Source organism: Nuphar pumila, chromosome 2, assembly GCF_984573655.1.
Source record: "Nuphar pumila chromosome 2, dmNupPumi1.hap1.1, whole genome shotgun sequence".
Taxonomy (NCBI): Eukaryota; Viridiplantae; Streptophyta; class Magnoliopsida; order Nymphaeales; family Nymphaeaceae; genus Nuphar; species Nuphar pumila.
The window spans coordinates 128,134,867-128,148,635 of record NC_143250.1 but is presented as its reverse complement, the minus strand read 5'-3'; the positions used below and the strand labels follow the sequence as shown (position 1 = coordinate 128,148,635).

The window sequence follows — 13,769 nt, the reverse complement described above, 5'->3', positions numbered from 1 at the left end:
ATTTAAAATGGACTTGGTCACGAGTCGGGTTCAAACTCGTGTCAAGTACCAAGCCTAACCCAGCCCAGCTCGCACAATGAACCAAGCTGAGCCCAAGCTCATTAGGCAGAGAGACTTTCCCTCTCTCCCCCCTCAATCGGAGGAAAGAGAGAGAGAGAGACTTTCCCTCTCCCCTCAATTGAAAGAACGAGAAAAAAGGGAAGAGAGAGTGTGTCTTCTCCTCTCTCCCCTCAATCAAGAAGAATGAGAGAGAAGAGAGAGAGTCTTCCCCTTTCTCCCCTCAATGAGGAACAACAAGAGAGGGGAAGATAGAGTTTTTCCCTCAATCAGGGAGAATGAGAGGACCACCTCTGCCACCGCCGAGTGAGAGAGAGGGGGATGGGGCCCGACGCTGTGGGGCGGGGCGGGACAGGGTGGGTCGGGCAGAATGGGTCAAGGGCAGGTCAGGCCTACTGAGCCTTTATATATATATATATATATATACACACACACACACACTCAGCCCCATACCCAAGTTTTTTTAAAGTGCCACATCGCCCCCTGTGACAGATTCTAAAGACTGTTCCCAAACGTCACTGAGGATTTGCTAAATCCATGACCATTATGGAATCCAATTGTTCATCCCCAAGAGGCAGTTTCCAAAGAGAACCCTTAAACAGTTATATAAAGCCTCAAACTCGGGAGCCATGGGCATCCCTAATTTGCAAGAAGAGGCACAAAAAGCAAACAAGGCATTCATCTTATGAACAGAGTTGAGGTATATATTCAGGAAATCAAACCCAAGCCCACGCCTCTTAAAAGCATATCCAATCAGGTACACATCAATTTCAAAACTCTGGACAGAGCCTAGCCTCAAAAACCAGCTGAGGGCAACATTGCGCTATATGACACAAACCAAATCCATGAAATAAATCAAGTAAGATCATCCTCCTCCAATTCCTTTTCTTTCAGAGTGTTCTTTGCCTTCAACAGAAGTGATGTTTTCCAAGGATCCTATGCAAAGAAGAATGCCAATCAGCATTTGAGCAGTCTATCGGATATATCTATCCAAGAGAAAAAGGCTTGTGCATGTGTGTTTGTGTAAAATATGAGCAATTCTCGTTAATTCTGTACTCTATAGTAGAAACCACCACAATTTTAACATTTTCTTGTTTATAGATTAAGCCCCATAGATATGATCACCATTGTTTATTTAGTAAAAAATACATTTTGCATCATTTGACTGTGATGTGTAAGCACGTTTTTTAAGAGATCTAAAAATCAACAGTCAGTGCACCAAACATTCATGGTTGAAAATAACATGTTTATGCAAAAAAACACTTAATACAGTGTGATTCCTCATAAACAAACTATCTTGAACATATCTATGGGTCAGGTTCATTAAAAGCTCAAACCTATGACTTTCTGCTAGAGTACATTATTTTAAAAAATAAACCATATTTCCATGACACATATATAGAGAGAGTGAGTGAGTGATGCAAACATGCTAAACACAACATGCTAAATGGCTTTTCAGGAATTTTGGTCCATTTTTCGCAATTCTGACCCCATAGATGTGTTCAGCACAGTCAATTTACTAGGAGTTGACACTTGAGTCATGGTTTTTACAATGAAAATTTGATATTTGAAGCCTCAATAATTTACTAAGATTTTATGCGGTCGATTTTTCAAACCTTATAAGACCTACACATATGAAGTAATTGAATGTTCCAAGAGCTGATCCCTATAAAATCAAGTATGTAGATCACATTTTTATGGTCAAATTTAAAAAAAAACAAAAAAAAAACTCGAAACCCATTTAGCACGTTTCATTGAGCATATTTCATTTAGCAATCTCTCTCTCTCTTATATATATATAGATAGATAGATAGAGAGAGAGAGAGAGAGAGAAAAGCTACCTGTGCAATTGCACTGGCCGTCCATCACGAGGCTTGATGGATGGCCAGCACAAAAATGCTAAAATGCACTATTTGTGCATTTTAGTGTTTTTAGTGGCAGTCAAAAACTGCCACTAAAGGGGGAAAACACGCAAATAGTCTGTGTTTTCCCAGTTTCAAGTTTTTTTATGGCCGTCCATCATGCCCTATGATGGACGGCCACAGGCATTTCGTCGGTAGCTGCGCAGCTAAGGGTTTGCACAGCTACCACTCACTCTATATAATATATAGTCACTAGTATTGTTAAAGGTAATTTCTCTGAGGGTATTTCTCGGAAAGATTTTCAAAAGTTGATAAATCTCGAGAATATCTTAGGAATATCTCAAGAGTTTAAGAAATTGAAAAAAATATAAATAACAACAAAAAAATAAGAAAATAATAAGTTTTGCACTATTTTTCTTTCAAAAATATAAAGAAACATGTTTTAAAATATAAAAGAAACAAAAAATAGGAAATGCAAACTTAAAATAAAAAAAAATTCCAAAAAATATCATGATATTGTCTCTGGTGATATTTTGAAAATATCACGTTATATTTTCGATATTATCAACTACCTTGAAATAGCTGATAATATCACGATATTTTCAATATATCAACGATATCGATGATATATATATATATATACATAGAGAAGGGAGACCGTCTAACCAAAGGAATGTCCAAAATCTACAACCATCAATGATGGGATGGCTCCCCTTCTCCAATGCTTGAGCATCTCATCAATTGGACCTCATATATTTGTTCTTTATAATTTATTTAGTAAGAAATATGCTTTACACAAAGACTTTACAACATATAGGCATGTTTTTTAAACGTAAAAAATTGACAGCTCACAATGCAAGTATTGTGGATTGTTGATTTTTAGCGCTTTCAAAAATGCATCTAAACATCGAAAATTCATAATTCAAAACATGTTGCTCACTAAATGAACGGAAAAATCCAACATGTAAAGTCCGATAGATGAAAAACTTGATCATTGGAAAAGGAACGCCTTCGATTATCATCGGTTGTAGATTTTGGACTTTTTTTGTTAGAAGGTCCCCCTTTATATATATATATATATATATATATATATATATATATATATATAGAGAGAGAGAGAGAGAGAGAGAGATCAACGGCATCAATGGAGAAAAAATTTCTCATTCGAACAAATTAATAATACCATAGGAATCATTGAGGGTTGAATGTCATTAATAAAATTGTCTGAACTTTTGTATTTATAAAAATACCCGTCACACAACTTTTTACAAAATGACAGTGTGTTTTTAGGTTTTTATTGTCAATTTCCAAAAAATTTCGTCTTTTATGTCAATTTGAAAAGTAGTGTTTTTTTTCTTGTTCTAGGGTCTCTTCTCTATCCAGAGAAATAAGGAGTCCCCCTCTACTCTCCCTCCCCACGTCTGCCAAAGTAGCAGGAAGCAAACAATGGAGAAGGAACGCAAGGTGGCCTCCATAGGTCAGCTCCCTCCCTTTCTTTTTCTCTTTTGCATGTATGGAATCTATGGATATCTATTTTTGTCTGTTACACAGCAGAATTCTTTCTTCCTTTTTCTTTTGTCGATGATGCATTCTTCATGGCTCACCGCTCATGTTCCTCCCTTTCTTTCTCTCTAGAATTCTTCTCCTTCGAATGTATGGGTATTTATTATATGTTGAGTTTTATGGGGGAATTTTGTTTCTTTTTTTTGTCATTAGTGTATTATTCACAAATCAAGGCATTGATGTTGAACCACACAGTGACAATTCCCGTGTATATTTGAAAATAAAATCTACTTGAATTCAACGGTGGAGCAAAAGAAAGACTTTTGACCATCTTTCTAGTTTGGTGTTTACTAATTAGTAGCATTTTGGTTTTCGAAACATTGTGTATTTGCATTTTCTTTTTTGGTTTAGGGGAAACCAAGGTTGCTAGACTAGGAAGCAGAAGCGGGAAACAATACGGGAAACAATACGGGAAGCGGAAGCAAGAAGCAATGCATGTTAAAATGTATAGGAAGCAGAAAGCAAGGAAAAAATATATATATAATAATTGAATGGGAATCAAAATAAAACACAAACAAAAACTAAAATAAAAGTGACTAATATTAAATTTCATGATTTTTTAGTGTAAGAATTAAATTTTTAACAAAATCAAAAAATGATGACTACCAATTTAGAGAAAGCACATGGAAGTGAGTGAAAAGAGAGAGTAAACACATAAAAAACATGAAAAGTTGAGTAAGAAAATATATAAGAATATATGAAGTGTGTGAAAAGCATAGGAAGTGTGGGGGAATCGAGGTGCTCATCAAGTTTTGGAAGCGAGGAGTATCACGCTTCCGAAGCGAGTTTCAGGGAAGCAGGCTTCCCACCTATCTAAGAAGCTTCCGGTAACTCTGGGAGAAACCATGAAGTTGATATCATAATTAGGATGTTGCCTAGGTTTTGCTTTTATGTTTCTTTTTTTATACTGATTTTTCTGTGATTTTGTGTTTTTTCAGGACAGTATTGTGTATTTGCATCTTTTTTTTTGGGTTCAGAGGGAAATCTTGGGAGTGACTTTCTATTTTAGATGATGTATGTGATGTTTTTTCTTTTTGGTAGTTATTTCGATGTGGGTCTGTATTTCAGCTCCACCGTATTTTGACAACACAGAAACATGTTTCCATCTTTATTCTTTCTTTTTCTTTTTAGAAAATCTTTGCGCTTCAATTTCTTCTGACCCTTTTTTGAGTGGGGTAATAGACTCTTAGAAATTTTATTTGTTATCCATATGTAATCTTGAAATTTTTATAGCAAATCATATAGTTTCTTTGGCATGGTTGTTTGATTACCTTGATATAATAAACCTTTAATCAAACATACATGGTTTCTCTTTATGAATGGTCTGACTATATTCTTCATGGAGATGATTCTACAATTTTTTCTTCAAATTCTTTAATGGATTTGAATGCCCCTACTTCTGTGTATACCTTTTCTTTTTTCACTTTCCATGGATGGATTCATTCTTTCTGTAGATCAAGTTTTCATTTTTATTGTTTTCATGTTGTTGGTTGTTTTTTATTCAGCAATGTGATGGCTGGTATAGTATTTCTCTATGGTTCAAAGACCTTTTTTTATATATAATGCTGTCTCCTAGATGCACACTAATAACCCATACTCTCCCTATTGGAGTTTCTTCATGTCTGAGGTAATTTAGAACTTTTGTGCTTTATCACATTGTTGAAACTAAATGGAGTATCATAATTATATTGTCATTTCTTGAATTTGGTTGAAAATATTCCCCTTAGTTCTTGTTGAAAGAGGACTAATTCAACTATCCCTGCTCAAGGCAATGATTTTTTTTTTCAAGGTATCTTTATCATGCTCAACCCATCAGCCTTTTCATTTTAGATGTTTGGAAAATGAGTTTGTCATTAGACACTACAGTGCTGAGTGCTACACATTCCAGTTCAGGGTCAAAAGCATTTCTTAGGGAATTCCGGTTATATAGGGAATACTCTGCTGCTATCTAGCTAGCTGTTTTGTCACAAGCATCGGCCCCTTTGTTAAAGCTTATTAATCTGGAACATGGTTTGGAATCAGGGTGCTGTAGCCTTTTAATCTTACTGCAATGTGACTGCCTGTGTCAAGGTTCAGCATGATCGGCTTACTGCAAAGGTTCTTCAGGTGCTAGAGGTTTTTCGCTACAATGATAGGTTCTTTGTGGACAGGACTTTATTTTAACAACCGGAGCTTGAAGAGCATGACAATTGTTGCGGAAACAGGAGAAGAGATCTTTTGGATAACTAGCTCAATAATATTTTGATTCTTTCTGTTGCACTCTCTGTTGTCATCATAACTTTGACACAAATTTCTTCACCATCAGTTTCATAACTTGGCAATCTGCTGAGGCTTTGGACTGCGACAAACACTAGACCATGTCAATCTGCTATTTTGAGTTGGGTGTGACTAGAACACATGGTCAAGAACTGAAGATGGTGCCACTCTTTCAGAGGTGCTGGGAAGATCATTTTTCATGTTTATTATAGTTATTGTAGCCTACCATTCAATTCATCTTTTGTTGACAGCTACACAGCGCATGGGCCTTGTGATCGCCCTTCCTTAGCTGGTTTATCCAGGTGGCTTGGTGGGCTCTGTTTATATCACTAATTAGCTTCAGATTTTCATGGTTTCTTCTTGCCTATGGATAATTGGCATGCACACTGGTTGGAGTTGTGTAAGTGGTTACTGTCATCAACCTTTTCTTCAATATTTCTAAAGTTTGCTGCTTTTGTCACCATTCATTCTCTGTTGTATTATTTATTCGTGGAATAAATAAAAGATAATCTCTTCATTAAAAAACCAACCTTTGATGTCATTCTCTCTCTTTTGTGACCCATTCACTTTTTTAGTACTTTTTTCTAATCTAACCTAACAGATGTGATGTACATGGCCTGTTTAGTAAATAATAGCTTTTGGGTCATCCGATTATGGCATGTGAAAGGGGTTTATAAGGCTTTGAAACTTGATGATTCAGAATTTTCATAAATTTAAAATTTATAAAATCAGTTTTTCATTGAGAAAACATGATCCGATAGTCAATTCCTAGCAAATGGATCATGCTAAACACATCTGGTGCTATGTCACCTGGGCACGGGTATGGAGGGTACGACACGACAATTCTAAAAAATGTGGGTACAGGGACACAGATTATATATATATATATATATATATATATATATATATATTCAAAATAAACTGAAATAATCTAAATATATATGATATATCTAAAATATATATTATATACTAAAAATATAAAGTTATAAACTGAAAATATAATTATAAATTAAATACAAACTTGCATGTACAGAGGGTAAAATGGTGTCCAAGTGTCGACGTGTGTTGACACGGGTATGGAGGGCAAAATGGAGTGTCCGGGTACCATAGATATGGTGGGGTCAGATTTACCAAACATGCCTTGAAAATTAAAAATTCAGTATTGTCCATTCCATGAACTATGTATATATGAGAATGGGGATTGTGCTGCCCCTTTTCTCGATAGGTAACATTAGGACCCTCAAAAAATCTTAGTTTTAGGTTGAACCGTTAGAACTTAGATGTGCTTATCATTGTTTATTTATTAAGAAACCAGCTTTGTTTTGATGGAAAAATGTGAATATTTTATCATCAAATTTTAGTGCAATATCAAGTTATCAACCATTGATTTTTGTACCTCTTTAAAATACACATCTAAGCATAAAAATGTTTAATCAAAAAATATGTTTTCTATTGAATAATCAATGATAAACACATCCAACAGTTCAGATCTAGCATAAAACACCTAAAACTATGATTTTTGGAGGGTCCTAACGTGACCTAACGAAAAAAGGGGGCAGCACAATCCCCATTCTCTCTCTCTCTCTCTCTCTCTCTCTCTCTCTCTCTCTCTCTCTCTCTCTCTCTCTCTATATATATATATATATATATATATATATATATATATATATATATATATATATATATATATATATAAGAGAGAGAGAGAGGACTAATCAAAACTCTAAAGTCCTCATGTTTGTAAGATAATTTTTTAAGTTAGAGAGGGTGTGTATCTGTGCGCCTGCATGCATGTGCAATCTGTTCATAACGGGCCGTTCTATATATATAGAGAGGGGGGGAGGGGGGAGGTAATTATGCAAAAAAAAAAAAGCAGAAAAAATTTTGTTAAGAAAAACCAAAATGCTATATGATTATATGCAAATAAATACATACCAGCCTAGTCATAGCATCATATTCCCTAACAGCTGCTGTGAACTTCTCAATATCTTCCTCATCAATAGCAGATGCTAAATCCTGACAAATCAACAACAATATATTTAGATGAGTCATCACAATCTTATGATATCATCAAGAGGCAAACTGGTGTAAGCTTGTTAAAATATGTTCATGTAACATGTATATATATATACACACACACACACGTGAGTATTTACATATATATACGTGAGTACATATTACATGTATGTATATGTGAATATATATACATTTTTTTCTACATTGTAATAGGAAACACCATCTAAGAGTATTTTGGAAATTTTACTCATATAATAGGGTCTGTCCATTAGGTACAGAACAGTCTTTTCTATTTATTTCTTGTATTTTTATCTTTTATTTTTTATAAGGGCATTATGGTCTTTATGACCATAGAGTCGTTCGGGCCTTCCCAACAGATCTAATGGGCCCATAATGCCCTCTCTTTGATGTATAAATAGGGACCGCTTGTTCCCCTTGAGGCTATGCATCTTTAGTGCATTCCTCCCTTAATATATTTTATTTTTTAAGTGGCCCTCAGTGACTCTTGTGATTGAACCTATTTTGGGTTGTGTTTAGCCTCTTGCATGAGGTGTGAGAGTTCATCATATCATTACATGGTATCAGAGCTTTGGAATACTGAATCTTATAGACGTGAGTTCGTAGATCGTGGGCTCATGGTGTTCAAAAGAGGTTTAATTCTTTTACCTCCTTTCCTCAATTTTTCCCTCTCTCTCTCTCTTTTCTTCATCTTGGTTACTATGGAAGAGGATCGAGAGACCATTGGTACCATTCTCGTGAGACTAATGATATCAATTATGTGATGTGGGTGTCAATTGTGAAACATCAAATTTGAAGCAAAGGTCTATGAGGTTTGGTAGATGGCACTAAGAAGGAGCCAAAACTTGTTCAATGAAAAAGAAGTGGTGTTTCAAAGATATGAGGTCGCTACTGATTACGAGAAAAGATTGAAGGAATGGAAGATGGGTCATTCCAAGATTATAGTGTAGCTCATTAATAGCGTGAATATACAGAAGTGTTCTACCTTGGCAAAGTTTGATTTTGTTAGTGATGCTTAGAAATATCTCTAAGATATGTACTCCTTAAAGGATATTGTGCATGTATATAACCTCCAAAATAAAGTGAGAATCATGACCCAATGAGATATGAGCATAAGACAATATTATAATGCTATATCTCTCCTTTGAGATGAGTTAGCCCTCTTAGAGCCGAGATGGCAGTGTCTTATGGACATTGAGCTCCGCGAAAAACAAATCAAAACGGAGCATTTTTATCAATTTGTAAATGGACTTATACCTGAATTTGAGGAAACTAAATCCGCTCTCTTTCATAGAAGAGGTGTTCTTTCCATAATTGAAACTCTAGAAGAACTAACTATGGAAGAAAATAGGTTAAAGAAACCCACCTCTTCTAAAGATAAAGATTTCATTTTTGCTATGTCAAGACCTGGGAATTACACAAGGACCTACAAAGCCCCCACATTTTGAAAGAAGTTTCAATGACTGAATGCAAAAAGAAAATCATGTCACTTTTGCAATGAGTCGGGCCACATCAAGCCTTTTTGCCCAGAGAGGAGGAAAGAAGATAGAAGAGAAGAAAAGACAATGGCTTCTGGGGGGGCATCATTTGAGAAAAGTGGTGTACATGAAAGCTCTAAAAGTATTTGATCAATGTCACTTGCTCAACTAATAGAATCACTACAACCACTACTCAAGAACCAAGACTCTTGTTTCTTCGGTGCGGCGGTATCTACTTGCGTTGATCACGAAAAGACTTATTGGATTCTTGATTCCGGTACATCTTTCTATATAAGTCTCAATGAGTCTATATTATCCAAATGTCATATTAACCCCAATGATTCTTATGTTTTAACCGCTAATGGGACCTTCTTAAAAATCAAAAGTTTTGGAACATTAAAAGATTCTCCCAAAAATATTCAAAATTGTGTCAAACGTTAAAGAGTACCAAAATTGAAGTTGAACATCCTATTTGTTTCTCAAATTTTCGATTATAGATGTAGGATCTCTTTTTCATCTAGTGATTCTTTGGTGCAAGATCTCCGGTCCGGGAAGCCGATTGAGCGTGATCATAGAAGTGAGGATCTCTACTTCATGGACAATCTAGAGTTATCAAATAAAGTTTTTGTAATTTTGTTGAAAAGAAATACATAAAAAATTGGCATAGGAGATTAGGACATCTAAGTATGCCAAAATTGTACTTGTTTTCATTTCTTGAAAATTATAATGAAAAGCATTTTGTTTGTAAAGATTATATTTTTGGAAAAATAAAATCTTCATCTTTTGGGTCTAGATATTTTGTCTCTAAATAACCATTTGAATTAATACATTCAGTTGTATATGGACCAACAACGGTTATGAATAAAGGAGGAGTATCATATTATGTAATATTTGTATATGATTATAGTAGACATAGATGGATATATTTTTTTAGACTCAAATCTGAAGTATTTAATCATTTTCAAAAATTTCACAACTATGTTAAAAATCAATTTAAAGCAAACATTAAGATTTTCATATCCAATTCCAAAGGTGATTTTTTATCAAATATTTTAAAAAAAACTATATTAATCATCATGGAATTATACATCAAAGATCTTGCCTAGAAAATGGTTTAGCCGAAAGAAAACATCGGGCTATTATTGAAACCATTAGGACTCTTCTCATATCCAAGAATGTTCCAAAAAAATTGGGCTAAATCCGCCCTTACAATGGTTTATTTGATTAATAGAATGCCTTCAACCATTCTTAAAAGCATTTCTCCTATAAAAAATTTGTTTAAAACTCCTCCCGATTACAAAAGATTAAGAATTTTTTATGGTAAATGTTTGGTCCTTACCAACAAAAATGATAAACTTTTTACAAAAGTTATTCCTTGTGTATTTTTGGGATATGCCGAAAATAAAAATAAAAAGATATAGATGTTATCAGATAAACTTTATGTTTCGAGAAATGTTACTTTAGAAAAAAAAATAGATTTGATAAGATTGAGTCGAAGAAGCATTATGAGTACTCTTTCCTTTTTAGCTAGATAATAAGCATGATAATGTTAATGATAATCTTGATAGTGATATGCATGAGAATAATGATGTTGATATTCATAATGTGCATGAGTGACAATGATAATACACATAATGCACATGAGAATGACAATGATATTCAAGATGATATAATTGAACCACACAATGAAATACAAGTCTATACTCGTCGTACCAAGAATCATCTATCTCTAAAGCACCTAGTAGATTTCTCTGTCACATAAGTGCAGGTGAGGGTGCGACGATGTGGCACTTTAAAAAAACTTGGGTGCGGGAAGGCATATATATATATATATATATATATATATATATATATATATATATATATATATATATATATATATATATATATTTCTAACAATTTTAAGTTAATAGTTAACCCTAATGAAATAAAAACAATTATCATATCATCAATTCATCATGCAATAAATCAAATTAACAATTTACAATTGTTATTCCTCATCAATAATAAACACCACAATTAAATCAACCTAAATATATTATGAGTATGCTAAGTGAATTAAGAAAACAGGAAACAATCAAACAAATTAGGCAGAAAAGAAGTAAATTATACTAATAAAAAAAGCAAACAATACATAATTGCATACCAAAAGTATATTTTAAACAATGTATATGACAATGAGGTAATGATCCTAATAATTTTTTGTTTCATCATCAAATTCACCATAAGAAGGAAGAGTAAGCTCAGATAAGTCTATGTTTATAGTGTTGAAATCATGCTCCCCCTCTAAGTTACACTCCTTTGGGTTTATATTCCAAAATTTGGATACTCCTTATCTGCATTACAACTAAAATTTAAAAATGTTAAATACTTACATATTTAAATGAAGAAACTAAGAAATAATCAAATAATTAAGAGAAAAATTAGTACATGTATTCCTTATCGGTTTGCGAAAATAATTAAATATTGAAATGAACGAAAATTAAATCCTTGGAATGTTTGCTGGTGAGTTTATTTCTCTTCGTGTTGTGGATTTGAGCATATGTGATCCAAATTCTTTCACAACATGATGATGTAGCAGGCTGAGATAGCAATCTCAATGCAAGACGTTGGAGAAGAGGTGTTTATGATCCATATATTGGCCATCGTGTGATAGGATCTATATCCTCCTCCTCTCTCGCTGGTAATGCATGTCCATATAACCTCTAAAAGGAAAATTTTTCAAACTCTTGTATAGCTTGCTTTATAATATGTTGTTCTCAATAAAGTCTTGCATACACATATTCCTATGTCGTGATAGCTCTGCATCTAGATTTGGATGGACATGACCAACACATCATTCCTGCGACTTATTTGCATAATATTTGGGATTGAGAGAATGCGTCATGCAATGCAAAGGAGTGTTGCATTTATCCCATCTTTTCACTAAAATTGAATGTATATAACTAAAAAATTATGAATCATAAATTGCTTTCCTCATGCTTGAAAACAACAACTTGAATTTTTTCAATTATATTATTTCATATTTCATAAACTTTGTGAAGCATGGGTTCATCCTTGCCAACTTCTCTCAACATTTTCCAAATAGGTTGTGGAAACTCAAGGAAGTACACTACTCTATCCCAAAACTCATCATCAATAATGAATTTATTGATTTCTTGGGCCTTTACAACATCATCAATTACCATGTTAACCAAAACATTTTTGACTTCCTTAATTCTTTTCATTATCACAATGATAGACGCAAAATGTGTTTCAACAACCTTCAACAATTTTATATAATAATGTCTATTAAATATGACATTAGCATGATGGCGGTTGACAACAAAATTCTTAATGCTTTTTTGCATCATTTTCTAATTTCTTGATCCATGAGCATAGAGCAAAAATATGGTGACTATATATATGCAAATCTTATTCCTCTTTTGGGTTGTAGATGCTCTTAAGAGCCAGATTCAAGTTGTGTGCTATACAAGGAGTTCAAAAATATGAAGATAGTCACTCTCAAAACTCAATACTGCACTTTTATAAACTTCAGCATTGTCTGTAATGATTTGCACTACTTTCTCATGACCCACTTTTTTTATTACTTTTATAAACAACTCCTTCAAATACTCAGCATTTTCATATTGGCCAGATGCATCAACTGCTTTCAAGAATACTGGGTCATTAAGCAAAGAAGCAATGAAATTAATCAGTAGAGGCCTTTGAATATCCGTCCACCTATCATAAACAATGGGAACTTCATTTTGTTTTCATGAAAATTTATTAATGTCTAGCAATCTCTCAACATTTGCCTTCCTTTATGCAAGAATTGTCATTCGTAGTTTTTCTGAGCTTGAAGGTACATAATTTAAGTTACAATTTGCCAGTAAAGTAATTAAATCATTCCAATAAAGATTTCTAGATGCATTAAATGGAAGTGAACTAATAAAAATACCTCCCTACTTTTCTATCAATCTCATCCCTTCCATATGTATTAAATGATGTTTGTATCGTTCCTCTTTCACTACCTCCTACATCCACTTTTCTTTTTTTTTAGCATCTTCTTGGTGGCATGAAAATGGTACATTGATTGCACAATAATCACTCATTATTTTCCTCTTCTCATATCTATCTTATTTTTTTATTGTTTTTGCATTGCCTCGTCAACTCTTTTATATCCTGAAATGTCATGTCTTGATGTTTTAAACAAATGAGCCTTAACTCTCGTGGAAGACCCAACATAATATCTCTAACAAAGCTTACATCAAAATTTCTTATTTCTACCACGTTGTCCAGCTTTTTCAAGTTTATCCACATATGCCCATAGTTGCTCATCATCACATGATGCAGCCGATGAACGAGAACCAACACTATCACTACCGCTACCAGCAACACTTGCACTAGCAGCAGAACTTAAATGTGGAGATGAGAATGACGCAATTCCTTTTCTTTTGTTTGTGAGTCATTTTTCTTTATTTGTTATTTTCATCCTTAAAACACAAAAATAAAATTCATATGAGGTTTCGCAAAACCA

The 13,769-nt window shown here is 33.8% G+C and overlaps 1 protein-coding gene across 1 annotated transcript in view; it reads right to left on the bottom strand.

Annotated features, from left to right (window-relative positions):
- Window positions 1-718: 718 nt before the first annotated feature.
- Window positions 719-13,769, bottom strand: part of LOC149847075 (alpha-soluble NSF attachment protein 2-like) — a 34,778-nt gene continuing 21,727 nt past the window's right edge. Inside the window, exons 8-9 of the mRNA XM_089996787.1 lie at window positions 7,674-7,754; window positions 719-993 (exon numbers count right to left, since the gene is read on the bottom strand). Coding sequence (XP_089852913.1) covers window positions 913-993; window positions 7,674-7,754 — 162 coding nt within the window. The 3' untranslated portion in view covers window positions 719-912. The remainder of the gene's footprint in view (window positions 994-7,673; window positions 7,755-13,769) is intronic.